At 39.4% G+C, this 23,230-nt stretch overlaps 1 protein-coding gene across 2 annotated transcripts in view; it reads right to left on the bottom strand.

Moving 5' to 3' along the window:
• Positions 1-448: 448 nt before the first annotated feature.
• COL15A1 (collagen type XV alpha 1 chain) overlaps positions 449-23,230 on the bottom strand; it is a 118,915-nt gene continuing 96,133 nt past the window's right edge. For both annotated transcript variants that reach the window (XM_058825440.1, XM_058825449.1), the window contains 16 exons: positions 22,833-22,886; positions 22,664-22,723; positions 20,764-20,832; positions 20,364-20,405; positions 17,971-18,016; positions 17,124-17,213; positions 14,212-14,261; positions 12,348-12,458; positions 10,853-10,997; positions 7,370-7,434; positions 6,259-6,387; positions 6,032-6,091; positions 4,797-4,856; positions 3,714-3,899; positions 2,617-2,732; positions 449-2,286 (listed from right to left, as the gene is read on the bottom strand). In XM_058825440.1, the coding sequence (XP_058681423.1) occupies positions 2,070-2,286; positions 2,617-2,732; positions 3,714-3,899; positions 4,797-4,856; positions 6,032-6,091; positions 6,259-6,387; positions 7,370-7,434; positions 10,853-10,997; positions 12,348-12,458; positions 14,212-14,261; positions 17,124-17,213; positions 17,971-18,016; positions 20,364-20,405; positions 20,764-20,832; positions 22,664-22,723; positions 22,833-22,886 (1,500 nt within the window). In that variant the 3' untranslated portion in view covers positions 449-2,069. The remainder of the gene's footprint in view (positions 2,287-2,616; positions 2,733-3,713; positions 3,900-4,796; positions 4,857-6,031; positions 6,092-6,258; positions 6,388-7,369; positions 7,435-10,852; positions 10,998-12,347; positions 12,459-14,211; positions 14,262-17,123; positions 17,214-17,970; positions 18,017-20,363; positions 20,406-20,763; positions 20,833-22,663; positions 22,724-22,832; positions 22,887-23,230) is intronic.

Raw genomic sequence — 23,230 nt, 5'->3', positions numbered from 1 at the left:
TAATCTTATAGGTGGGAAGCAAACATGGAGAGGTTTTTAGCAACTTATTGATTGTGCTTAATCATTTTAGTTCCTTGTTAAGTTCTGTTCAGGATACAGAGATGGGTCAGTTCTGTGGAAGAACGGGCACAAAGATCTCTGGATGCATTTTGCTGGACCCAACTTAAACTCTAGCTCAGTATCTCCTAAAACCTGCATGTTTTTCTTAGTCTTCTCTCACCCCCTTCACAGAGCTCTTCTGTGTGATCCTATGCCCCCCTACCTCTTGTCACTGCAATTCCAGGCAAAGGGACAGCCAGCTTCCCGAGGGCTGCTTGAACTCAGGAGAGGAAGAGCGGAGACTGATGTGAATGAGTGGCTGCAAGCAGAGACCCCACTGCCTGTAAAGGATTAAAAGTAGATGGCTCCTGCTTGAAGAGGTAAAAACACTTTATTTTTATCCCTTGATTCTTCTGTGACTCAGAGCAAAACCCTGCTGTACATAAATAACTCTTCCAGCTCTGTGAACTGGAGGAATTTGGCACAAGAATGGCTCAGTATTTTAGGAAGGCTGACTATAAATGAGTGCAGTGAATTGTTATGCATACATTTTAAATGTAATACAAATGGCTTTTGCCTTATTACCATGCTGTAATAATGGACTAATTTACCTTTTTTGCTTTTCCAGAAAAAAAAAGAAGATATCTTTCAGCTGATCATGGGAAATAACTTTTTATAATAATTCGGAAAAATAAAGCTGCATTTCAAAATATTTAGTTGTATAATTATATAATTTTAGTATTGTAAGTGTAATTTGCTTTTGTCTGTTGACAAAAGCTGTCTAGTTATTTAGTACTCTATTTGTCAGCAAATGAACATGTATTTCCAACACGGATTCTCGTTAAAATCTTAAAAAAAAGATAATATGGAGTTTGACCTCCATAGTCACTGCCTGATAAAACATAAGTATATATGTTGTTAAAAGTATGCAGTAGACAAATATACCAGCAAAAGACTTCAGATATTATGGTGATACTGTTAGTGAAGAATATTACAATTTCCTGATCATGCCTATAATTGTTTCAGTTATTTTATATTGACAATTATTTAATTATGTGAATGCCAGAAGGGTAAATTCACAAAAAGGAAAATCACTTTACATATAACTTAGTGGGATAACAATGTGTAAAACCTATTTTAAAGAAACCACAAGAGATGTATTTCATTCGTCAGTCTGACACAAAAGGAAGTGACTTCCTCTAACATGCAATGAAATAAATAAAGGTCAGATGGTTCATTTGGCTGCATTTGCTTTGTTCAGTTCTACCAGTTAAACAGGATGTTTTCTATTAACATTGCTTTCAGGTTTCCTGGTAACAATAGCACCAAAATAAAGACCAGATTTTGTCAATGTGAAATTTATTCCTCCTGAATAAAGTCTTATGCCTAGAATCTGCAAAGAGAAAAGCTGAAATAAGATGTGGGAGCTGCTATATTTCTGTGTAAGCACCAGGCATACAAGCTTACAGAAGTCAAGTACTCGGCTTCCACCGAAACTCAGAGAAGAGTACCTTTGCTCTTAAACCTTCGCTTTGCAAATGTGAGCTCTGTAAGGCAAAAGAGCCTCTCAGTATTCACGGGATATATGAGTACATATGAATGGTGCCTTGTGTGTCCAAAATCTACGTGAGTGAAAGGAGAGCATGGAGCATGCAGCTTCTCAGCTGTGAAGCAGCAGCAGCAGCCTTACTGAGCCACTCTGCTTATGAGGCAGGCTACTGGATCTTCCTCACAGACCACACTTGGCTCATGCCCTTAGGTGACCTCCAGCTCAGGCAGAACATGAGTTAACTGCTGGCAAGCTTCAAACCACATGGGGTTCAAGGGGAACTAAGGACTTTAAGCCAGTTGTGTGCACTGGATGTTCCACCTAGCTGGAATGTGGTTTGTGTTGAGGTATGTTTTCTTTGTCTATTTTTTTCCTGAAATGTGTAATCACAAAAATTAAAATATTTACATCATTACAAATGAAATTTCAGTGTCAGCTTTTTCTGTCGTCAAACGGAATATTCCTATATGCAGCAGATGAATTATTTTCCTTGGGGATCAGAGACAAAACTGTTTTCAATACAGAGAACAATAAACTGATTATTACAGCTATATGCTTTCTGGTCAAGAAGTTTCCCTGTGTTCAGAGGCGATGCTTGTCCCATAGCTCCCATATCAGCTGTGTGCCAGGCTTCACAGTAGTTGCTAACCAGTCGGATCCCATTTGCAGTTGAACCATGCCATATTATTTTTTGAGGCCTGAAAGGTAATGTTAAGAAGTTATTTACTGCAAAAGTCTCTTTTGATTTATTCAACTGCACACCTGTATGTGTGATGATCTGCATTCCTTGTGCTTGAAACAAGGAGCATTTAGGTAAAGATGAAGACAGAAAGGAGATAAGGAAAGGAGAGCACAATCTGATATCCCATTTCTAGGCTATCAGAAAAGAGAAAGAAAATTGCATAAAAAAGAGAGAAATTTTTATCACACAGCTAGTAGCTAAAGATACTGCTACTATTTCTTTTACTATCTGGTAAAAGCAGAAAAAACCCGATACATGTAACATATAAAAGGTAATGTCAACTCACCAAGATGAATCAGTCATGACATTCCTGCCATCAAAGGAGTATATTGGAACATGAATGTTGAATTGTCCACCATTTCCATCAAATATAGATTCCCAGTTACTGAAAAGGGTTTGTCCCTGTAAAAATTTCAAAGCCACTTTTACAAACAAATAAATCCCTAATCTACACCAAATCCCACGTCTACCTTCATAGACTTAGCTGGAAATTGAAAATTTTATCTGCATTTAAGGACCTGTGTGATTTCATCTTTCACACAAGTTTCTGCATAATGTTCCTGAACAAACTTGTCTTGTCTGTCAACTCTATGCAAATAGCTGTCTGGTCCATGCCTTTGTCTCAAAGTTGTCTCTCTGTTCTGCTGCCACTCCAAAAATTCAGTTTGAGCATCTCCTGTCCTTTTCCTCCTAAGGCATTGTTTGAAAAATTGCTTATAGCTACTGTAGCTGTAGAGAAAATATAGACATAAATTGTAGTGGAACTTCTGTTAATGTCACAGTTTTGTGAAAAGTGTTGCGAACATTCAGGGTAAAACCTTTGCATTTGGGTTCCTCTCAAACTGCTTTTGAGTTTTCCCAGTCAAGGCTGAAACAATATTGTCTTCACAAATTTCTCTCAAGGCTCTGTGTTTGCAGGCACTTCAGAGCAGCATCCGCTCAACGTGTTCCAAGAGTCATGTGTTATTCCTGTAGGTTTCTTTGGCCGCCTGTCCTGGGAGCCAGCCAATGCTACAAAGACATGGTTGGTTTTCCTCAGTTTTGGTGTGTGTCTGTTTATGTGAGACCACAAAATGACTCATGCTCTAGACTCTCCTCTCAGTTCCATTGGGGTATATCCAACATCATGCCTAAGCACAGAATTTGCATTTTTCTTTGAAATGAGAAAAATAGGCATTTTATCCTATGATCACACTAAAAGGTAGAACATAATAACTTCATCACTGCTTCTTTGTTTCTTGAGTCTGGCTGTGAAATATGAAGCAAAACTGCTTCTTTACAAAATGCAGTTTGGGCTGAAACTTAGTGCTTTTGCTATTTTCCAAGATTTTTGGGGAACCTATGGCCTATCCTAAAAAACAAGCACTAAGTACCCATTTTTACCTGAAGGTTGACTACTGGCAAATGGTGTCGGTCTGTTTTTCTGACAACTGTGGCCAGATCTTGCAGGTGGGATGAGAGGAAGGCTCTGTAGGTGGATGTCAAACCAGCAAGCTGGGCCTGCCGAAAGCATTGAAAATCTGCTCGCATGTCACCGGACAATGGGAAGTTCAAAGCCACCAGATGCAACTGGAAGAAAAAAGAAGAAAGGGAACCATTTTTAAGAAGTTTATGGCACAGGGAATATACATCTTGGAAACAAAACAGTGCCCTTTTCTCCTGCCAGCACAGAACACATACCCTTCATAACAAGTATGAAAGTTATTTGTTGCCATAACATTACATTTCTCAGAGCCATGAGACCCTTAGCGGAAATATCAATTCATCTTTCAATGTTCAGGAAACTATGAATATTATGTACTCCTAAAAATAAAAATCTTTTACAAGCAGCTAATATTTTCAATTGGAAATACTGGAGTTTTCATATTAACAAAATCACAAATCCAGCAAACATGGAAAAAAGTAGTAAGAAGTGACTAGGTACCATTTAAAAATAGAAGAAATAGCATGCTTAAGTCAAGCAGCACAGATGCAAGAACTAATCCACATTCTTCCTTTTTTTTTTCCTTTCTGGTTTCATTTTTTAGATATGTCAGTTACCTTGCTTTCTTTGTCTAAACAAAGTCTTTTAAATAGAGCCTTAAGTTCTAAAGTGTCCATCTAAGCCAAGCAGCACCACGAAGATTGAAAATGTTGTAACAAATAGTTTAATTATTTGTAGCACTATTGTTAGTTTAGAAGTTACTCTGTATTGCAGGTACAATCATTAAGTGAAGAGGTATTCCCAACTCAGTCAGGAGTTTTTTTTCTTTGAGATGGAAAAGGGGCTGGGATGATGAAAACAGATCTGGAGGGAACAATTTCAAATTGTGTTTGAGATGTCTGAATAAATTAAAGAAGTGTATTTGTAAATTTCTGAAGTAAATCTCTGAGCTTGAAGAGCAAATACCACAACTGTCCCTAAAGATGCAAACTGTCACATTATAAAGCATGGCTCTGCAGGTGCAGTACAGATCTCATACTTACTGCTGGTTTTCCATTGTTCATATATGATATTGGCCTCAGTGCTGGAATAGACTGAAATCCCTGTTATTCAAGCACAAGCAAAAAAATATGTTAAATATCAGAATTGTACACACTCTGTAATTTTTTAAATAAAAATTTAATCACGCCTGGAGTCCTGCATGAAAGCAGCCTGCTCTTGGTAGGAACAGAAGAGCAGATGAGGAAAATCAAAACTGAAAGGGTAAGGAGGATGTGAAAATGTAATGGGTAGAAACACCTCTCAACCCTGTTAATTGTTTCAGGAGCAGCAAAGTTTTCTTTTCTAGTTATGGCAAGTATGAGTAACAAGCCACCAACTGGAGCAGATGGGAAACTCAGGTGGTGTCAACTGGAGGCTGTAGAAAATTTCTAATAACTTGAGGTCTAGACATTTTTCCAGTGTGCTAGGTGAATTCTCCCTGACCTACTCTAACCTTTTTTATTTGTTTCTGTCCATGTTCCTTCTTACTGCTCCTTCCTAGCACTCTCTTGCCCTTTCATTTTCTCAGCAGATCAATTAACTTGTCATCAAAAAACCTTCTCTATTCCCTTTGCCATTTCTTGGTTTTCATCCTCCCACAATTTTTTGGGACAGACAGCATATTCACATGCAGGGTGGTACAATAACTTGCAGAATGGGGTCAGGCCCAAACTAACAATTGAGGCTTCAGAGAGAATCCTCTGCACCCTTTAAAGAGCACCCTCTGTGGGGTAAGCTACATTCAGGTGATGATTATGGTACACTGAATACAGGACTATAATCTTTCAAAGAAAATCTGCTTTTCAGAAACCCTTTTCTGACCTTCCTTGAAGGGAAGAGGGCTTGATATGACTGATTCTTATGGAACAGTATTCTGTGGATTTGTGGGGTTTTGTTTGGTTTTTCTTCTGTTTGTTTTTTGGTCTCTTTTGTTTTGTTTTGGGGTTTTTTGTTTGTTTGGTTGGTTTTTTTTTTTATTTTTTTGGTGGGCTGCTTACTTTATTCTGCTTTTTGTAAATGTTGCTTTGTGTCTTTAGTGTCTGGAATCTCAAAAGATACTGGAAACAGATTACTGTCCAAGCAAATCAATTTGCAAGCTTATGTAGTGGCAGGATGCTTATTTTGAACTGACAAATCTTGGTGGAAAATCACATTGTGCAGAGATCTGCATACTACTTCTGCCAAGTGTATCACACATCTAGACTCAGTTTTCCACAGTCCAGTATTTTGTACTTACATGGCTTGATATGGCTGGAGGAGGAGGGCTGTCAGCAGGGATAGGAATTAGCTCACCAAGCTGAAAGGAGCCAAAAGGAGATCAGAACCAAAATGTATCATCAGGAGCTTCTGAATTAAAAAAATGGAGTCTTTGCACCCACACTTCTCTCCCTCTGTAAAAATATGTCCCTCACCTTCATTGTGAGGAAGGGAGTTGGAAAATATTAGAGTGCAGTGCAATAGTACCTGCAATTTTCTCCATCCTTTCTGAACACGGATAAAAACCTCACTGGTTTCCCTCAGATAGATTAGTGTACCTTCTGCTACATAATGAACTTTTTCCAACATGCCCTCAATGTTTTGGAATGTCGTAACCTGTCAAATAGGAAAGTGAAACATAATTCATCAGACATAAAAAACATTTTGCAAGTTAAATAGTCTCATTTGGATACATAAATGTCAAGGCTTCTTCTGCAGGAAAGGCTCATAAAGTCAGTTTTATGGAATTTAATCCATAAAGTAATATGAATATCTTACTACTTTGGCATATCAGCATCCTCATTCTGTGGATTGTAGTAGAACGACAGCAATTTTGTGCTAATTTTGTGCAGAGTGAAGATTGTTGTGCTCCTACCATTTTGCATCCTGGGTCAAAATGGCAGAGTTCAGAAGAGAACTGCAGTAGTTTAAAACTTTTTTTTTCCTCATTTCCTCATTGACAGAAGGTATATGAATGCTTTATAAATAATGCAGACCCTACTACAGATTAGTATTTTTTTATTAACCTTAAGTAAGCTCAGACCTTATTAATCTTAAGTAATCTTAAGTAAGCTCAGACCTTCTATCTAAGACAGTAGCTCCCAGCCTGCAACTACAATCTTCTATCTTGGGGCATCAGTCTATGAACATTTGTTTCTCCCCTGAGAATTGCAATGAATGCCCTCTGCTAGCTTGAATAGGGCTTTTGGGGTTGGTTTTCTCAGGCTTTTTTGGTGGTTTTTTGTTTGTTTGTTTGTTTATTTATTGCCTTTTTCTTACAGAAACTATGAGTTCTTAGTTTAGAACCTACTGAGAATTCTGCCTTAGCTATTTTTTTTTCTTCATGGATATCTTAGACCCAATTTTGATTATTTATTAATATAAGAAAAGGAAACAAATTTACATGTAGTCTCTGGCACAATTTTTAGAATTGCTAGGGAATCCTGCAGTTTGCATCTTAAAATTATGTGATTTATAAAATATTCTACTAAATAAAAACACAGGATGGAGTTTTCACTCCTCTTTCAGTGCTACCACTGACCACCAAAAGTTTTGAAGAAAATTTTCTATAGCAAACTTCCTTATTTTGCTCTCTTACCAGATTCCTGGTGGCAGGTGACCCTGGCTCTCCAGGAGGACCTGGTGGCCCAGGCATTGCAACTGCTAAAAAAAAATAAGCATACAATACATGCTGAAGGTCATCTTTTTTGAGAGAATGAAAGGACTTAGTGATGGTGTCCAGGAGCAGCAGAAGTTTTAAACAGCCGTAGTCGTGTCCTTAATAGCTCAAGTCAACGACAGAAAATACATTCTAAGGATTTTTTAGAAGCAATGATGGAACAGTCTTTTCTCTATTTTGTGGGAGGTTAGGGCCAAGAGATTGCAGTCTGTTGTAGAAACTGCAAATGAAGAACAAAACCCACTTAAATTGACCAGAACGCTGTTCTGTCAGCTAGTGCACATGGAAGAGGAAGACCTTTTTGCTCCTGCCCATGTAGATTTCGAGGGACTCATAACATCTTTTGCTCTAAAGGCAAACAAAAATTTACTTTTCCTTAGATGAAATATTCATGTATGTAAGCTCAGCTTGTGTTACAAAGCAAAAATGAAATTCTTCAGGGGTATGAACTTGGACTACTAAGGCTGCAGTCCATACCACCTAGTACCTAGTATCTGTCTCTATTCCAAAAGTGAATTTCTTCATCTTGAACTGTTTTCTGGAGTAAAAACTTATTTCTTTTAAGTCAAGAAAGATTGAAAGATATGGAAGACTAAAAGCATGCATTTTGTGCAAATGCATGTCATGATAACGGAACTTTGAAGTTGTTTTTAAGGAGCTTCTACACAAGCTTGTTTGGTTTTGTGAATCCCAGAGGAACCTCAAAATCACCTTTTGCAAGAAGAATTTATGCACTGAGGCATTCGCAAGGATACTCCAGAGCAGGTCCCTCATGCCATTGGCAGGGGAAGGAGGCCAGCTCTCAGAAGTGTTTATAGCTATTTACCTACAGATAAGCTATTCCTCTTTCCCTGTATTACAATATTTGAACTTCATACTACAGTATGTGAACTCCATAATTACAGATAGTAATAGCTTTAAAAGAGGTAACGGAACCTTGAAGATAGGGAATAAATAAACATCTGTTCCGAACATTTATTAAAATATGCGCTGCCTAAAGAACCCTTTTACAAAGCAAAGAGGAAAATGTGTAGGAGGATGATGAAGACTAATGGCAGAGAGCATAAATGAAAGTATAGGGATGGAATACTAATAATAATTTGTTTTGTCTGACTGGGTCTCTTAGCTAATGTCCAGTAGTACTTACTCCAAATTACACAGGAAAAGGCCTGAAGACCTTTATGGGCTTCATGGATGCTGTAGGTCTGTCTGTATCGTGATGGTCAGGGGCTCATTCACATGAAGCCCATATTCCAATGTTGAACATATTAAGGATTTTTTCTTTCTCAAATATTATTCAGAGGTTGAATACTTCTGATAGACACTAAATTAATAGTATTGACTGGATGAGAGATCAGAAGTCTACCCTGCTGTATAAATGAGGCTGACCAGGTTTAAAAAATACCTGGAGAGAACAAACGGAAGAGAAGTATGTCTTCTCCCCAGACTAGCATACTGGAAGCACAGGTCTTGTGGGAAAACAGGCTAATTGTATGTTCTCAGGAATGGAGAACTGTATTTGTTAGACCTGTCAAAACTTCAGGAAGAACAGATCTCTATTACAGCATCTCTATTCAGGTAAAGTCTCCCTTGCCACTAGTACACCATCTTCAGCTGAGGTTAAGGAATGCTCTGCTCAGGTTTCACCTGGCTGGATTCCCATGCTGGTCACAGATCCTAAAGGAATCAGTCATTTTCTCAGGCATATCTGTCAAGTAATGTCAGAGGACCCCAAGAGCCCATCCACCAGAAACCAAGGCTGGACATTAACAGTATGAGGCTTGTCACTAAAAAACCTGTGACCCAAAAGGAGTTATAAAGCAAAAATATCTTGTACTGTGACACCTGATTTCTAGCCACATACTCCCTTTGATGTCACCTTGTTTGCAAAATTCCTCTCTTGATGTGACTAATTGTGGCACATTTTACTCCTTTTCCAGTAAGTTGACAACCATTAAAGGCAGAGTAAGCAACCTGAAGTTCCAATTCTATTCAGTATTTGCATAGCAACTAGTTTTTAGAAGCAGTTCTCCAGCAGTCTGATTCTAGACCTAAACTCTGCTGTGAGTCATGCCTTTTCCCCAGAAAATCAGAGAAGCACTTGGGCTGGAAAAGACCCTTAAGATCATCACCTCCACCTGAAACACCCAGAACTGCAAAGTCTGCTACTAAAACATGTCCCTAAGTGCCATGGTTGTGCTTCCAGAGATGGTGACTCAACCACTTCCCTGGGCAGCCTGTTCCAGTGGCAATCCTTTAGGTGAAAAAAAATTCCTAATATCCAATTTAAACCTCCTCTGGTACAACTTGGGGCCATTTCCTCTTGTCCTGTTGCTTGTAACCTGGGAGAAGACTGCCCCTCCTGGCTACACCCTCTTTCAGGCAGTTGCAGAGAGTGATAAGGTCACCCCTGAGCCTCCTTTGCTCCAGGCTAAACACACCCAGCTCCCTCAGCTGCTCCTCATAGGGCTTGTGCTCCAGACCCTTCCCCAGCTTTGTTGCCCTTCTCTGGACACTCTCCAGCCCCTCAATGTGGTGCATTCTTGTAGTGAGGGGCTCAACACTGAGCACAAGATTCAAGGTGTGGCCTGGCCAGTGCTGAGTACAGTGGGACAATCACTGCCCTGGTCCTGCTGGCCACACCATTGCTGATACAGGCAACCTGGGCCACCTGGGCACTGCTGGCTCAGGTTCAACAGCTGCCAACCAGCACCCCCAGGTCCTTTTCTGCAGGGCAGCTTTCCAGCTACTCTGCACAGGGTTGTTGTGACGCAAATGCAAATGCAGGACCTGGCACCTGGCCTTGCTGACCCTCATAGAGCTGACCTTGGCCCATTGGTTCAGTCTGTCCAGACACATCTGTAGAACATTTCAGCAGATCAACCTTCCCACCCAGTTTGGGGGCAAATTCACTAGAGTGTGCATTTGATCCCGTAGCTCAGATAATTGATATTAGATAGATCTGGACTCAATACTGAGCCCTGGGAAAACCCCCTTGTGTTGGCCACCAGTTGGATTAATTCCATTCCCCACAAGAGGAGCATTTTGTCCCAGATTTAGCCAACTGGTCAATTTGATGGATTTTGCACAGCTGTCAAGGTAACCTATCTCTACTATGCAGATTTCCTCCCAGCCACATCCACAGCAAGATACTTCACACAATAGCACCTCCATGGCACTAGTCAGTGAAAACTGTGTGCAGAGAAATTGTCCCTTTTGTGCTCTCAGTTCTAGCTTCCCCCCAGAAGAAGCTGGTGGAGGGCAGGAGGAGAGTGGGAAACAACCCGCTCAGGTATGCAGAGAGGGTGGGCAGGTGGGACAACCTGCCAGGTGTGAAAGAATTGGTCATGTGTGGGTTGTGGGCATGTGGCTGTACACTTGCACATACACTGAAAAGCTCACCTGAGCCATATATTGCAGGGGGGCCTGGTGGTCCAGGTGGTCCAGGTGGGCCAGGAGGTCCAATTTTTCCATAACCTGGTAAGCCAGGTAGGCCAGGTAACCCTGGAGGTCCTCTGGGTCCAACAACTGAGTCCCCTTTTGGTCCCTGTCAGTGATGAAAAGTATTTACTTGAATGTATTGGTTTCACTGTTGCAGGGCCATCATGTCTGGTGGCAACATTTACCAGGTGCCTGCCCCTACACCACCATTTAGACATGAGTCTGTATGTAATTTTCTCCAAGGAGGCATTTTCATTTTCATAATAGAAAATGAAAATTTTAACCATATACTGAAATTAAGTCAAGGATATAAAATTCGGAAAGCTTTCTGAATAATCTCATACCTACCCCTGTGCAGCTGATACCTGCAAAACTCTCAACAGTGCTCTCAAAATCCTGGCTCTCTACTCTGCTCTTGCTGAGACTGCTTGCTTTGATGGGCTTAGAGAGTTTGTGGAAAACTTTAATGTAAATGTGTCTATGCAAGGTGTACACCTCATGACGAGTGCTGTCTTCTCCATCTTGTGATCAAATGTTAGCCCTTAACCTCTCCAGCTGCCAGACTTGCAGAATAAAAAGGCTTCAACTTCCTTCATTTTCAGTTTATTCATTCCTCAGCCTGACTGAGGAAGACTTCTGTTCCCTGTGCTCACACCATCCTGCAGACGTGGAACACATTGGACCCTGGACAAGGAGAGCTCAGCTGTGCCAGTAGAACAGTTTCTAAACAGGGATATGGTTCTCAGCAATGTGGAATAGAACTAGGGGGATTTTTAAGGGTGGTCTGGCTAATTTAGCACTTAATCCTCAGCTGTTTCATTCATGGTTCTTGACACAGACATGGAAATAGAGGAATCCAATGCATGTAGTTGTTGCCAGATCCCAGGGATAAACTAAGTTCCAAAGAACTGGTGCATTTTATTCCAAAGCAGCTGTGGTGGCACTTGCCAGAAGATAAAATTAAAAGGTAGACAGTAGGCACTGGTCGAATTTTATAGAAATGGTCCAGATGGCTACACACTGGTCTTTTCAGTCATGTTTTTGGATTACTAGGAAATTAGGATTAATTATTTAGATAGCCAGTAATTTTCAAGTCAGCCTCTGACTAATTTTATATGGCTTATTTTGGTATTATGGGGGCACAAGTAGTAGTATCACAAATTATATGTGCTGCTTTGATTTGTAATGCTGTTAATAGCATGATCTACATACTGGTGTAGCTATATGAGACAGCTGAGCATGACATTATATCAGCATTTCATAGCAAAGTAATTCTGCGCACAACAGTGAAGTGTCTGTGTTTACACTTAATGACATTTTCTCCTATTCACCTAGCACCTAGTAAGTTTTTATATAGTTCCTAGCAATCCTGATGCTTGTCTCTTTTTAGTGCCTTCTAAATCAATTCTAAATGGGTAGTCACAAATATTCCCATTCTACAACTTGCATGACTTACAATTAATCCTGGTCTTCCCGGGGGTCCAGGAGGTCCTGTCAGGAAAAACTCTCCATTTGGTTCTCCTTTTTCTCCTTTTACACCAGTGACTCCATTGTCTCCTTTTTCACCCTTTGAAAAAAATGTATTTTAAAATGTTGAGCTGAAGTGAGACCAGAATACCATGCACTGACCTTTTAAATTTACCTGAAATCTCTGAGTTTGGTAAAGGAAAGCACTTGCTTGAAATGTTTTTAACATCACTTTCTTTCTTCTTCTGTGATATGGGATGAAAAGGAATGGTTTCTCTATTGAGGCTGCAAGGCCCACACAGGGCAAGGGCTAGGGGAGGTGGGGTTTGGTGGAGGCAGAGAAAATGCCTCTGTTGCTGTTTCCTGCTATTCTGCCCAGCAAAACCTTGCTCAGTGCTGTAGCTGGAGGCGAAGAGAGAGTTGGAGGAAGCATAAAAGCCTGGCTTTGCACTTTCCTCCATCATCAAGGAAAAACCAAAGAAAAATTGACATGGAATGGACAGCTATTTGAAAGTATTTGACAAAGTGAGCAGAGCAGGGTGGGAGTGTGCACCAGGATAACAGAAGAGACACCACACAAAATTGCAGACACTTGAAAGAGTATGTCTTCTGTTCTGCATGGCTGATTATCAGTTAGTTTGGGAAACAAAGCAATAGGTAAGAAGCAGCATTTAATTACTGCATTATTATATATCTGTGCAAGATGAGCCACAGCATTTATACATCCTCCTCACATTATTTTTTTCCGTTTGTCTGCTTTTTTTTCCCTCAAATTTTTTTTTTGGTTGACTTTTTCCAGGTTTCTGAGAAATGAACCTGCGGATAGAAGAGGCAAAGGGCAAAGCAAAAATGGCAGGTATCTGCAGACAGCCAGAGGACATGGCTATGTGCAGCTCCTCCTCTGACTTTTAGTCACTGTAGATTCCCAATAAACACAACTCAAAATGTTTCTTTATTCCAGGCCATTTTGGGGAATAGAAGGACTAGATGAAAAATGAGTTCTTGGCAGTTAAATCTGTAAAGCTACAGACATTACACTGTAAGGTCAAAGAAACCCTATCAGCTTTGCCACATACATGGGACACTTTATACCATAGGAATAACTTGGGTGTACTCAGCCAAGCAGAAATAAAGTCCTAAAACCAGGCAGCATTAAGAGTCCTTCCAAGAGACTGCCAGCACAACACTTTTGATAGCGTCATTAAATGATAATTTGATTTACATATTGTAAGTTCTTCTACTGATAGAGTCCTATTCACCTAAAAATATTTAGAAGAATATAATATTTTTATTAATTTTTGTCACTTGAAGCAGTCAAGAGAATAATGGAACAGAGAGAGACTAAACAAATTAAGGTATGGGTATACTTTGCTGTAAAAGCTTCCAGGAAAAGTAGTTTCCATAATTTAATTTTATTCAGCATACTTAAAAGATAAATAACATGACATGCAAGTGATTTCTACCTCCTTTCCCCTTACCCAGTGTTCTAGAAGCCCTTTAGGTAATGGATGTCTTTTACCTGAGCTGACATGGAAACAAAAGCATTCATTTAAGGCAGATATGTTAGGTAACAGTGAATTATGAATCACTTTAATACCACTGGGAAGGTAAAAAGCCTCAGTAATAAAGTTTCTTTCAAAAGTAATCTTTATAGACCTCTGACAACTGCTATCTCTATAGTCATAATACACTTGCCTATGTAGCTAGAGTTTAAGAAATGAATATAATTTGCAGTTGCTGATGCCCTTATATTTGTATATTTCACCATGTTGCATTGGTTTGTGCTTAATTTATAGTAAAGTACACTTTTAAAAAAGCTTAACAGAACTTAAACACAAATGGGATATAATTACCTTTATGCTATTAATAAAGTGGCTGAAATATGATGGAGGCAGAGGTGGACCTGAAAAAGGAAGAAAATACAATAAAGTACAATAATTATCTGTAATTTTCCTTTTAAAAGCACTGCTTTTGGTATTACTGGTTTAGGAGTTTAAAGGAAAACTATTTCCAATAATGGCATTAACCTTTATATCAAACATATTTTTAGTTTTGTTCCCTAACAAAGCAAGACTTACATAGCCTATCTTGTCTGTGCCTTGTCAGTCCCTCTTCCACCTTAAAAACATCTGAATCTGATTGAGATTTCAGAAAAATTAGAAGCAAAGAAGGCTCAAGTACAAAAAAATCCCAATTTTCTGAAAACATAGCACCTGGGAAGAGGAGTGAAAGAGAAGTATCCACATTAACCCCTTTGATGAAAGCCAAGGCAAAAGAGAAGCATTTCCTGTGTTTTGCTAGTAGTGGGGTGATCCATCAGTACATGTGTGATCTTTCCTGCAAAGACAGTACTAGAGCTGACAAGAGAAACATAGTGTTGCTACTGAGCTGCAACAATTGTACAATAACTCTTCCTTGACATTTTTCTGCAATGAAAACCAATAGAACAAGTGTTGTCTGCCAAAATCGGTCAGCCAAAGCTGTCAAGCCAGCACAAAAGGTTCAAAAAGCCTTTAAATATTATCTACTTGATATACATTTGGAAAAAAAACCCCTATTTTGCAGCTTCCCATAACAGTTCAGTGTGTTTTCTTCAAATGTGTTTTGATTAATTTTTGAGATCTTTGGGCCCAACTCTCTGCAAGCCCTAGGGCTCATTTCCCAGTGAGCCACCTCAGGTAAAATTAAATCAAGCAGACATTGTGGGGTGGAAAAGCATTCTCATTATGGCACCTGTTTGGATTTTATTCCAACCTTACCAATAACAGCTTGCAGCAGTGATCTGCTTGATCCTTGTGAGGGAAGGGAATGGACTGGTGGAATGGAATGGCAGGTGTCCTTCTCAGATGTTGCTTAGTGTTAATGTCTACATCGAGCACTATGTGAGGTCTTTCTAGGATGACCAGCAAGTAGTCTAGGTCTGAATGAAGCCCATGTTGAGTTTGCTCTCATACTTTTTGTGTTGGCTTCATATTTTTGCATGTTATCAATTAATAAACCCTGTTTATTAATAGACCCTCACCTGGAGAGGTGACATTTTGTGGGAAGCAAAAATAAATCCACTGCATGGACAAATACCACAGTTCAAAAAGCTTTTCTCATTCCTGGAACTCAACAAATGTAGTGAAAAGAATTTCAGCCACCTTCCCTTCAGAAAAAGGTTTTGAAAAATTTCCTGTACTTTAATTATGCAACTACTGGCTTGTACATTTTCCCTGTCAGTGGTTATGTGGACACCTGTGAGAACTAGAGAACTGCTTTGTATGAAAGAATATTTTAGCAACTACATCATTAAGCAAAAACCAAATAGGAATATTTTTTAAAGCAGCAACAGAATTGGTCTTAATTAGCATGCTTCAACTTAATGTTGAAGAAAATGTTGGAACCGGTTGATCTATTGGATCAAGTATATGAATCTCTGTTATTTTAGGAGAAAAGTAAATTGAGTTTCCAGTTTAACCAGAATTGTTGTGTTATTTTCACCATCCTTTACTAGCTGCAGTTTTACAGCAAAATCTTAAGAACAATCCTCTCATAATCTTCTCTTTATGAAGCACCTGAAATCATCAGATATAGGCAAGAAAATACTTCTAAGACAATAATTTGCATTCAGTACAGAACCTGGAAAGGAACAGATATGTTCATGGTGGATGAGCCAGCACTGAAGAGAAAATTTTCTTATTTTCTGTTTAGGAAAGTTTTTTGCTTCTTCTTTTGACAAGTTTATTGATGACTGGAAATCACTAACTGCTTATTTTAAGATATTGGATCAGAATAAAAATTAATGAGGACAACACAGGAAAATTGATTTTATCACAACAAAAAGGTGTTGTCTTCATAATAACCAAAATGTCATCTTCAGTCAGCAGAATTATGTCTTGGGAGCAAAGACAGATATATCCATGTAGACCTAGTGAGGGGTTAATACAGTTATTATAAGGGGAGAATATCGTTATTATCAATGCATTAAAGGAAAATTACTATTAATGTGGTATAGCAACACTTATTCAATATATTGCATTTTCTATTTCAAAGCTTTATCTCAGTATATGAGATTTTTAAAAATGTACAGAAAATGAAGTGCTTGTAATTACAATCTTTTCAAACAGGTGCTTGTTTCTGTAACTCTTTTTGAATTTGTAAGAATTAGCAATGTGTATCCACTTTCTGATACAGAAAGCAAATCGTTGGGTGAGGAATAATTCCTATGATGCTCCTACTGTTAGCGAATTGGAATTTTCAGTACACACAGACTCTTCATAATTTTCACAAATAAATCCGAAAATATTGAAAAATTGGTTGAAATGGAAATAATCTATTTCCACCTCCTGTTAGAAGTGGGACTCTCAGCAACCACTGACTGCCTTGAACTCAGAATGCACAGGTATACCACCCTGAAATGTGAAGCACTGGATGTTAGCACAACTGGCTCAGAAAGACTGACAACAAAATGATATCTCAGGAAGTGCCCATTATATTCTAAAATGTCAGAAAATCTGTGACCGGCCACTTACATTTCGATATCTATTTTTATATTTAACACATTCCTAATGCTCACAAATGTGCAGTCTGTCTTTTCAGAAGACATTTTGGATAACATTCTGAGCTTTGCTGCTCTATGTGTCGGTTCATCAGAGAACACGGGTATAAATCTCTAGGCAGGTAAGGCAGCAGAGATAAGTATTCAAGCATCTTGCTCAATTGCTTTTTGAGTTAGACATATATTCCTCCACAGGATGTCAATGACATATTAGATTTAGTATACCTGGTGGTCCTGGAGCACCTCTGTCTCCCTTCTCTCCTTTTAAGTGTGCTGAACTGTGCAGTCCCCAGGAATCTCTGTTTGCTTTAGCGCCTGCCATAAATAGCATCACAAATTCATAAGAACTTGGAAACAGCAGAGACTGTAGCAGTGACAACCAAACCACTGAAAGTAGGAGTAGACTTTTCCATACATGTGGGGTACATGGTTCCTGTCCCTCGATGCCTCTCTCGCTCATGACCATTGAATGGCTGCCTGACTGTCCTCTCTTAGCAACCCCGACACGTGCAAGACAATCTCTCTCACACAAAAATCTTTTACTCCCCTTTCCCTATCCACTCAGCCTAAAACCCTCTGAACAGACCTGGTTCTATTTTTCCATTTGTGAATTTCACTGGAGCAGATGCAGAAACAGTTCTTGAATTTCCCTTCCCTTCCCTTCCCTTCCCTTCCCTTCCCTTCCCTTCCCTTCCCTTCCCTTCCCTTCCCTTCCCTTCCCTTCCCTTCCCTTCCCTTCCCTTCCCTTCCCTTCCCTTCCCTTCCCTTCCCTTCCCTTCCCTTCCCTTCCCTTCCCTTCCCTTCCCTTCCCTTCCCTTCCCTTCCCTTCCCTTCCCCAGTTATACAATAATCAAGAAAAAGCGAAGAGCTCTTAAGTATGAAAAACCCAACCAAAAAAACAACCCACCAAAAAAACCCAAAAAACCCTCACCCCCCAAAAAACCAAAACCAACACCTCCTCCCCACAAAAACAAACAAAAAAACAAACAAAAAAGCACCCCTAACCAAAACAAAACCAAAAAACAAACAAACAAAAACTTATTTAAACTAAGGTACAAGGAAAGAAACCCACCATGATCATTAAGAACTTCTACATTCCCAGGATAGGGAGAGTTCACCTTCAGATAAAGAAATCCATTAAAAATCATCCATACATATTAATCAGTGGACATGCATTACTTAGTGTGACTGAAAAGCCTGGCAAGTTTGCATGCTAGGAAATATTATAACAACACTCTAGGATTATCCAGTTTGACACGGTCTGAGTATTAGCTGATCAAGTTTTTATGAGGATTATGCTCTTTTTGACATGCAACATGCTTTCAGCAAAAGGGTAACATCATGCATTTCGGAGGCATCAGCAAATTCTACTCTTGGTCATGCCAGAGAAGCATCAGAAAACTCATTCTCCAAGAACGTATCTGAATTTACAATATTGTGTTTGGAAGCAGGACTTGATTTTTGCCTGTGAGATGACAGCTTGTGTTTATAATTATCTTCATCAGACCAGGGCTATGTTATGTTTGATGTTAACCTGTGCTCCAGATGCATTGATACCACAGAGGGGAGACTGAAGCTATTTTACTCTATCCTCTTCTGTCACCAGCTACCTGTAACAGTGGGCACGCCACCTATTTCTGTGCCTGTCTTCAAACTAGGGACAATGCAGGAACTGAAATGTTGCACAGTGCTTGGAAATCTTGGTACTTTCTAGTACTATTTATAGGAAACTAAGCAACTGTATGAAAAAATGGAAGTTGCTGCATCTGGCTAATCCTGTAGTATCAGCCCATAGAAGTCTTACTCACATGGGTGGGTCCATTAACTTCAGAAGTTCAGTCTCCATGAAGAAAAACTGCTGGGGTTCAGTCTGTAGTTATTTATCAGCACTCATTAATACAGGCATGAACAGGAGACTTCTTATCTATAAACTTGGATAGAGTTAGGAGATTACTCACAAATGTAGGACAGATCTATCCAGCACACTCAGGTGCATGAAGAGATGTTTACAAGTACGTGTTTCTATTACTTGTGCACATTAAAGTTAGTGCTATTTTTCACTGATTTTAACCTTCTGGAAAAGTGGCTATTATTATCAGAGAAATTCAGAGAAAATAGGCTTGTTTTGTTTGAATCATTCCACAGAGAATCAGAGGAGAATGGAGGCTGGAAGGCATCTCCGGAGGTTGTCTAGCCCAAAGGAGGATCATCTACATTAAGTTGTTCAGGGCCTCATCCAGTCAGGTATCAGAAGTGAGGCTGACAAATATGTATGTGATTAAGGACATCTGTTATCAATGTACTACATTGCTATACAATGGGAGTGAGAAGATTAAAGGGAGAAATTCATAGAGGTAAAAAAATGATGTGTGGAGGTAGTAGGCCAAAACTGCAGAAATGGCAAATTCCCATAGAGTAATGGCTATTTATCATTAATTTCTAAAAAGATCACAAGTTGGGATACAACTTTTTTCAGCAGTGGGGTTAGGGTGATGATGAGTAGCAATACATTTAGCATAGAGGAAGTCAGGAGCTGTTTCTTTAAAACCAGCGAAAAAGAACTGGAATGCAAATTGGAGGAGAGGGCACAGTATTGCTTGGAGCTTTTACAGCTGTTTAGCAGAAAAGTATAACCCCACACTGTTCAGGGATGGACTGTGGCTCCCAAAGATAGAATCCTTTCCAAATACATACCCCACAGTTTAACAGTAGGATATTGCCCTAGGGAAAAACTTCCAGGACTGAACTATGTTCACCAGTCATTCTAGAATGCAATTTCTGTAATTCATTAAAGAAAAACGGCACTAGGACATTCTGAAAATACGAAATCCATCTCCTTTCTTTTTATACTATGTGTGAAACTGCAGGTTCTTTGAAGGTGATGAAGGCTTTTTCATACTCTTTGAAAAGGAGGGGCAGATCTTCACTTGCTGCAATTCTATGTGGACTTGCATTTGAGGGTCAAATAAAGAACATGATCTTTCTTTTCTGATGCATCTTTCATGCCACAATGAAACACATAACAAATCTTATTTTGGACAGAGAAATTAAAAACAGCTAGAGACATAACAACATGGGGACTGTATTTATATATATATCTAAAAAATACGTGTACCTGTATGTATACACATTCAGGTCCCCAAAGCAACTCCTAAACTATGGAAACACAAACTTTGAAAGGCATTAAAAGTATTAGAAAAAAACAAGAAATCAAAGTACTTTAAGCAAAAGAGCCTAGTGTTTCTAGTTCTGCTATATATTTTATACATGGCTAAGTTTTCATAAATGGCTAAACACTTGAAAATCCGTTATCCTGAAGAACAAGTAAAACACATCTCTGGTGCAAAGCAGAAGGCAGAGGGAGAAAAGCTGCAAGGTTATGCTGTTTAGGTGTACAGCTGCTTTGGTTATGTTCTGTCATGGCCATGCATCCCGCTAAGAGTAGATTCTGCATGTGTCACTTACTGGCATTTTGCAATGAGGCCTGGGAGGGACTGGGAAAACTGTCTATTGAAAACAGGAGGGAAATTACTTTGGTGAGCATAGGTATGATACAGCATGTACCACACCACATAAACCTAACTGTTATGATGAGGCTAAGCCTGGAAACAAAATCCCCACCTCCCTAGAAGAAAGCCCAGCTGGCTGCCAGGTCTGTCATCATGTCCCTCTCTGTGGGCCATGGGGGCAAAACTCTTCCATGACAGTGGCTTTGGTTAAGAGATCTTTTTTCTCTGCACACAAGCAAGGTCACCCACAGTGACCTGTGTAGACTGAAACCAGTTTTGATGTTTCCTTTTGCAGAGTGCTTCTAGAGCAGCACATTTCTGCTGCAAACCAGCCCCTGATGCCCAGTGGCACTTACTCCTTTGATATAAAGTATTCGTCCTGGGGGTCCGGGGGGCCCTGGGGGCCCAGGCAAGCCAGGAAGGCCCTGGTAAGAGAAAGTGGGAGAAGGAAGATATCAGACAAAAAATAAACCCCAACTGCAAACTGGAGCACCTAAAGCACTGCTTATTGAAACAAATTAAAGAGTTTATCTCTCATCCAAGGAAAATTAGGTTTTCTACACTGATCTAGATCTCTCAAGACTGCTAAAATTCATAAATTTTCAAGTGCCAGTCAGATAGGTGCATGCTAATTAGCAACTCTGAGGAGCACTGCTAGAGGGTATGATTGCCTTTTACAAAAAATAGATGTCAGTTCTGAGCTGTGTAATTTGAAAAGTTGGCACAAGGTTGTGTTCACCTTCCAGTCCACATCAATGGAAGTTTCTGTATGGTGACATATGTCATCTCATCAATAATTAGAGATCCATTAGATTTCATCTTCCCTGAGCACTCCAGGAAGGATGACTAGAACATGTAGCCTCCTTTGTTTACTTGTTTTCTTTAACCTGTCAGCCTGATGTACTTCATCTAGTTGTACTTGCTACAATAGCTTTTGTATGGTTAAGACAGACAATCCAGAAAATGAACATTAATATTTTTGAGGTTATGGAGGAAAGGAAAATCTGCTCTTATATTTTCTCTCAGTGAGCAGTAATTTTTCCTGTCATTTTCTTCCAATTAGAATTTATCTAATTTGTTTGTTTTCACTTTCTAGGAACTATATTTCTATTTATATCTTCTTCCAGGGGTGTAAGCCACATTCAGTACCTGGTCTTTTTTTACTGTGGAGATACCTAAATACTTACTAATTCTGCAAAGATACTTACCAATTCTCAGTCTCCCTGCTACTCACATAAAGCAGTATCATCTCACTTATATTTATTATCTAGATGGACAAGACACTTGTGCCTTGTAGTTTGTGTGTCATATTTTTTTTTCTTTTGAGCAAATTAGAACCAGAGGCTTCTTATAACAGAATCCATTTATAAAAATTTCTCTAATGAGGTACAGTGATACTGACTTTATGCTAGCTCAGTAACATACTCTTGTAACTTTTATTCAGCATTATCTCTGATGCAGATGAAATAGCATTAGCTGCTGCTGTGGCATGGGTACCAATTTTCCTAGCACAGACTGTTGCATGACATCAGAACAACCACACAAACGACTCTGCTGTTGTGAAGCTTATTGTCTATGCTTAGCAGTGCTAGCTCTTGTGCTGTCCAGTTTCAATGTTTGTCATGAGACAACTTGTCTGAAATCTTTTCATGAGAACAGACTTGCAGCAACAGGAGCTTGCTTCATTACTTGTCATTCCACAATTACAGGCTGAGGTGAGCATGAATATGCTGTCACCTGTGCAGAGGTCATTGTTTTGGACACTTGCACATGGCAACCATAGCAGGTAGCAGGTATTAGTGAGTGTCTCCTTGTTAGTAAGGTAGATACCACTTCCCTGTGATATGCTCAAGTGCCATTTGTATCTGGGCTAGAAAGGCCAGAGCCTGTGGGAGTATCTTCACATCATGCGAGGTCACACTGGTGGCTGGATTAGGAACTTCTTGACACATATTAAAAAGTCTGGAATTCCAAATCTTTTGCTATTTGAAGGTGCAGTGGCAGCAGTGAGTGTCACACATAACTGTTACACCTGGGAGCTGACACAACTATGTGTATCTGCAAGAACTGCCCAGACAGAGCCAGAAGCTGACTTTTTAATGACTGCTGCTAGAGAGGAAAAGTAGCAGAAACACAATTATTTCTAGAACATTTCAGGTTTTCAGTCCCATTACCATTTGAAAGCAATCAGTATAAATCAGACTTCAGATTTTAACAGATTTTATTTTGCAACTAATTGAAATACAAAAAACTTACATTAAATGCTTCACCTCGATCACCTTTCACACCTCTCAGTCCATTCAGTCCTGGACGGCCCTGAAATAAGTAGAAATAATTTATTATTATAAATAATTATAATAAATGTCATATATCTTGTCAGAAGCAAGATTTCCCACTTTATCCCACTTGAGAGCATAATACATACTGGGCGTCCTGGGAAGCCAAGCTCTCCTTTGGGTCCAGTAGGTCCTATTGGTCCCTGAACAACAAAAAAAAGTAATTGTGGCCCATTTTGTTGATCTATATTTGATTATTAAGAATAAGAAGCATAATTTTATATCTACATTAAAAATCAGTCTGTGATTGCCTGTGACTGCACAGAACATCCTCCCTGCTTGCTCTACTGAGTGATCTCAGAAGCTGAGGACTTCATGTAACAGCTCTGGTTTGGAAAAGACCACCTATCTGAAATGAAGTCTGAATTCCCAGACCCTTGTAGGGCATGCAATTCAAAACTGGCTCACCATCTATTGAAGAAAAATTAAATGCATCACTCAGGAAAAGAAAAGAAAGAGATATATGCTTTGTTCATCTTCTTTCTTG

Source organism: Ammospiza caudacuta, chromosome 1 (assembly GCF_027887145.1).
Source record: "Ammospiza caudacuta isolate bAmmCau1 chromosome 1, bAmmCau1.pri, whole genome shotgun sequence".
NCBI lineage: Eukaryota > Metazoa > Chordata > Aves > Passeriformes > Passerellidae > Ammospiza > Ammospiza caudacuta.
This window is presented reverse-complemented; position numbering and strand designations above follow the sequence as displayed.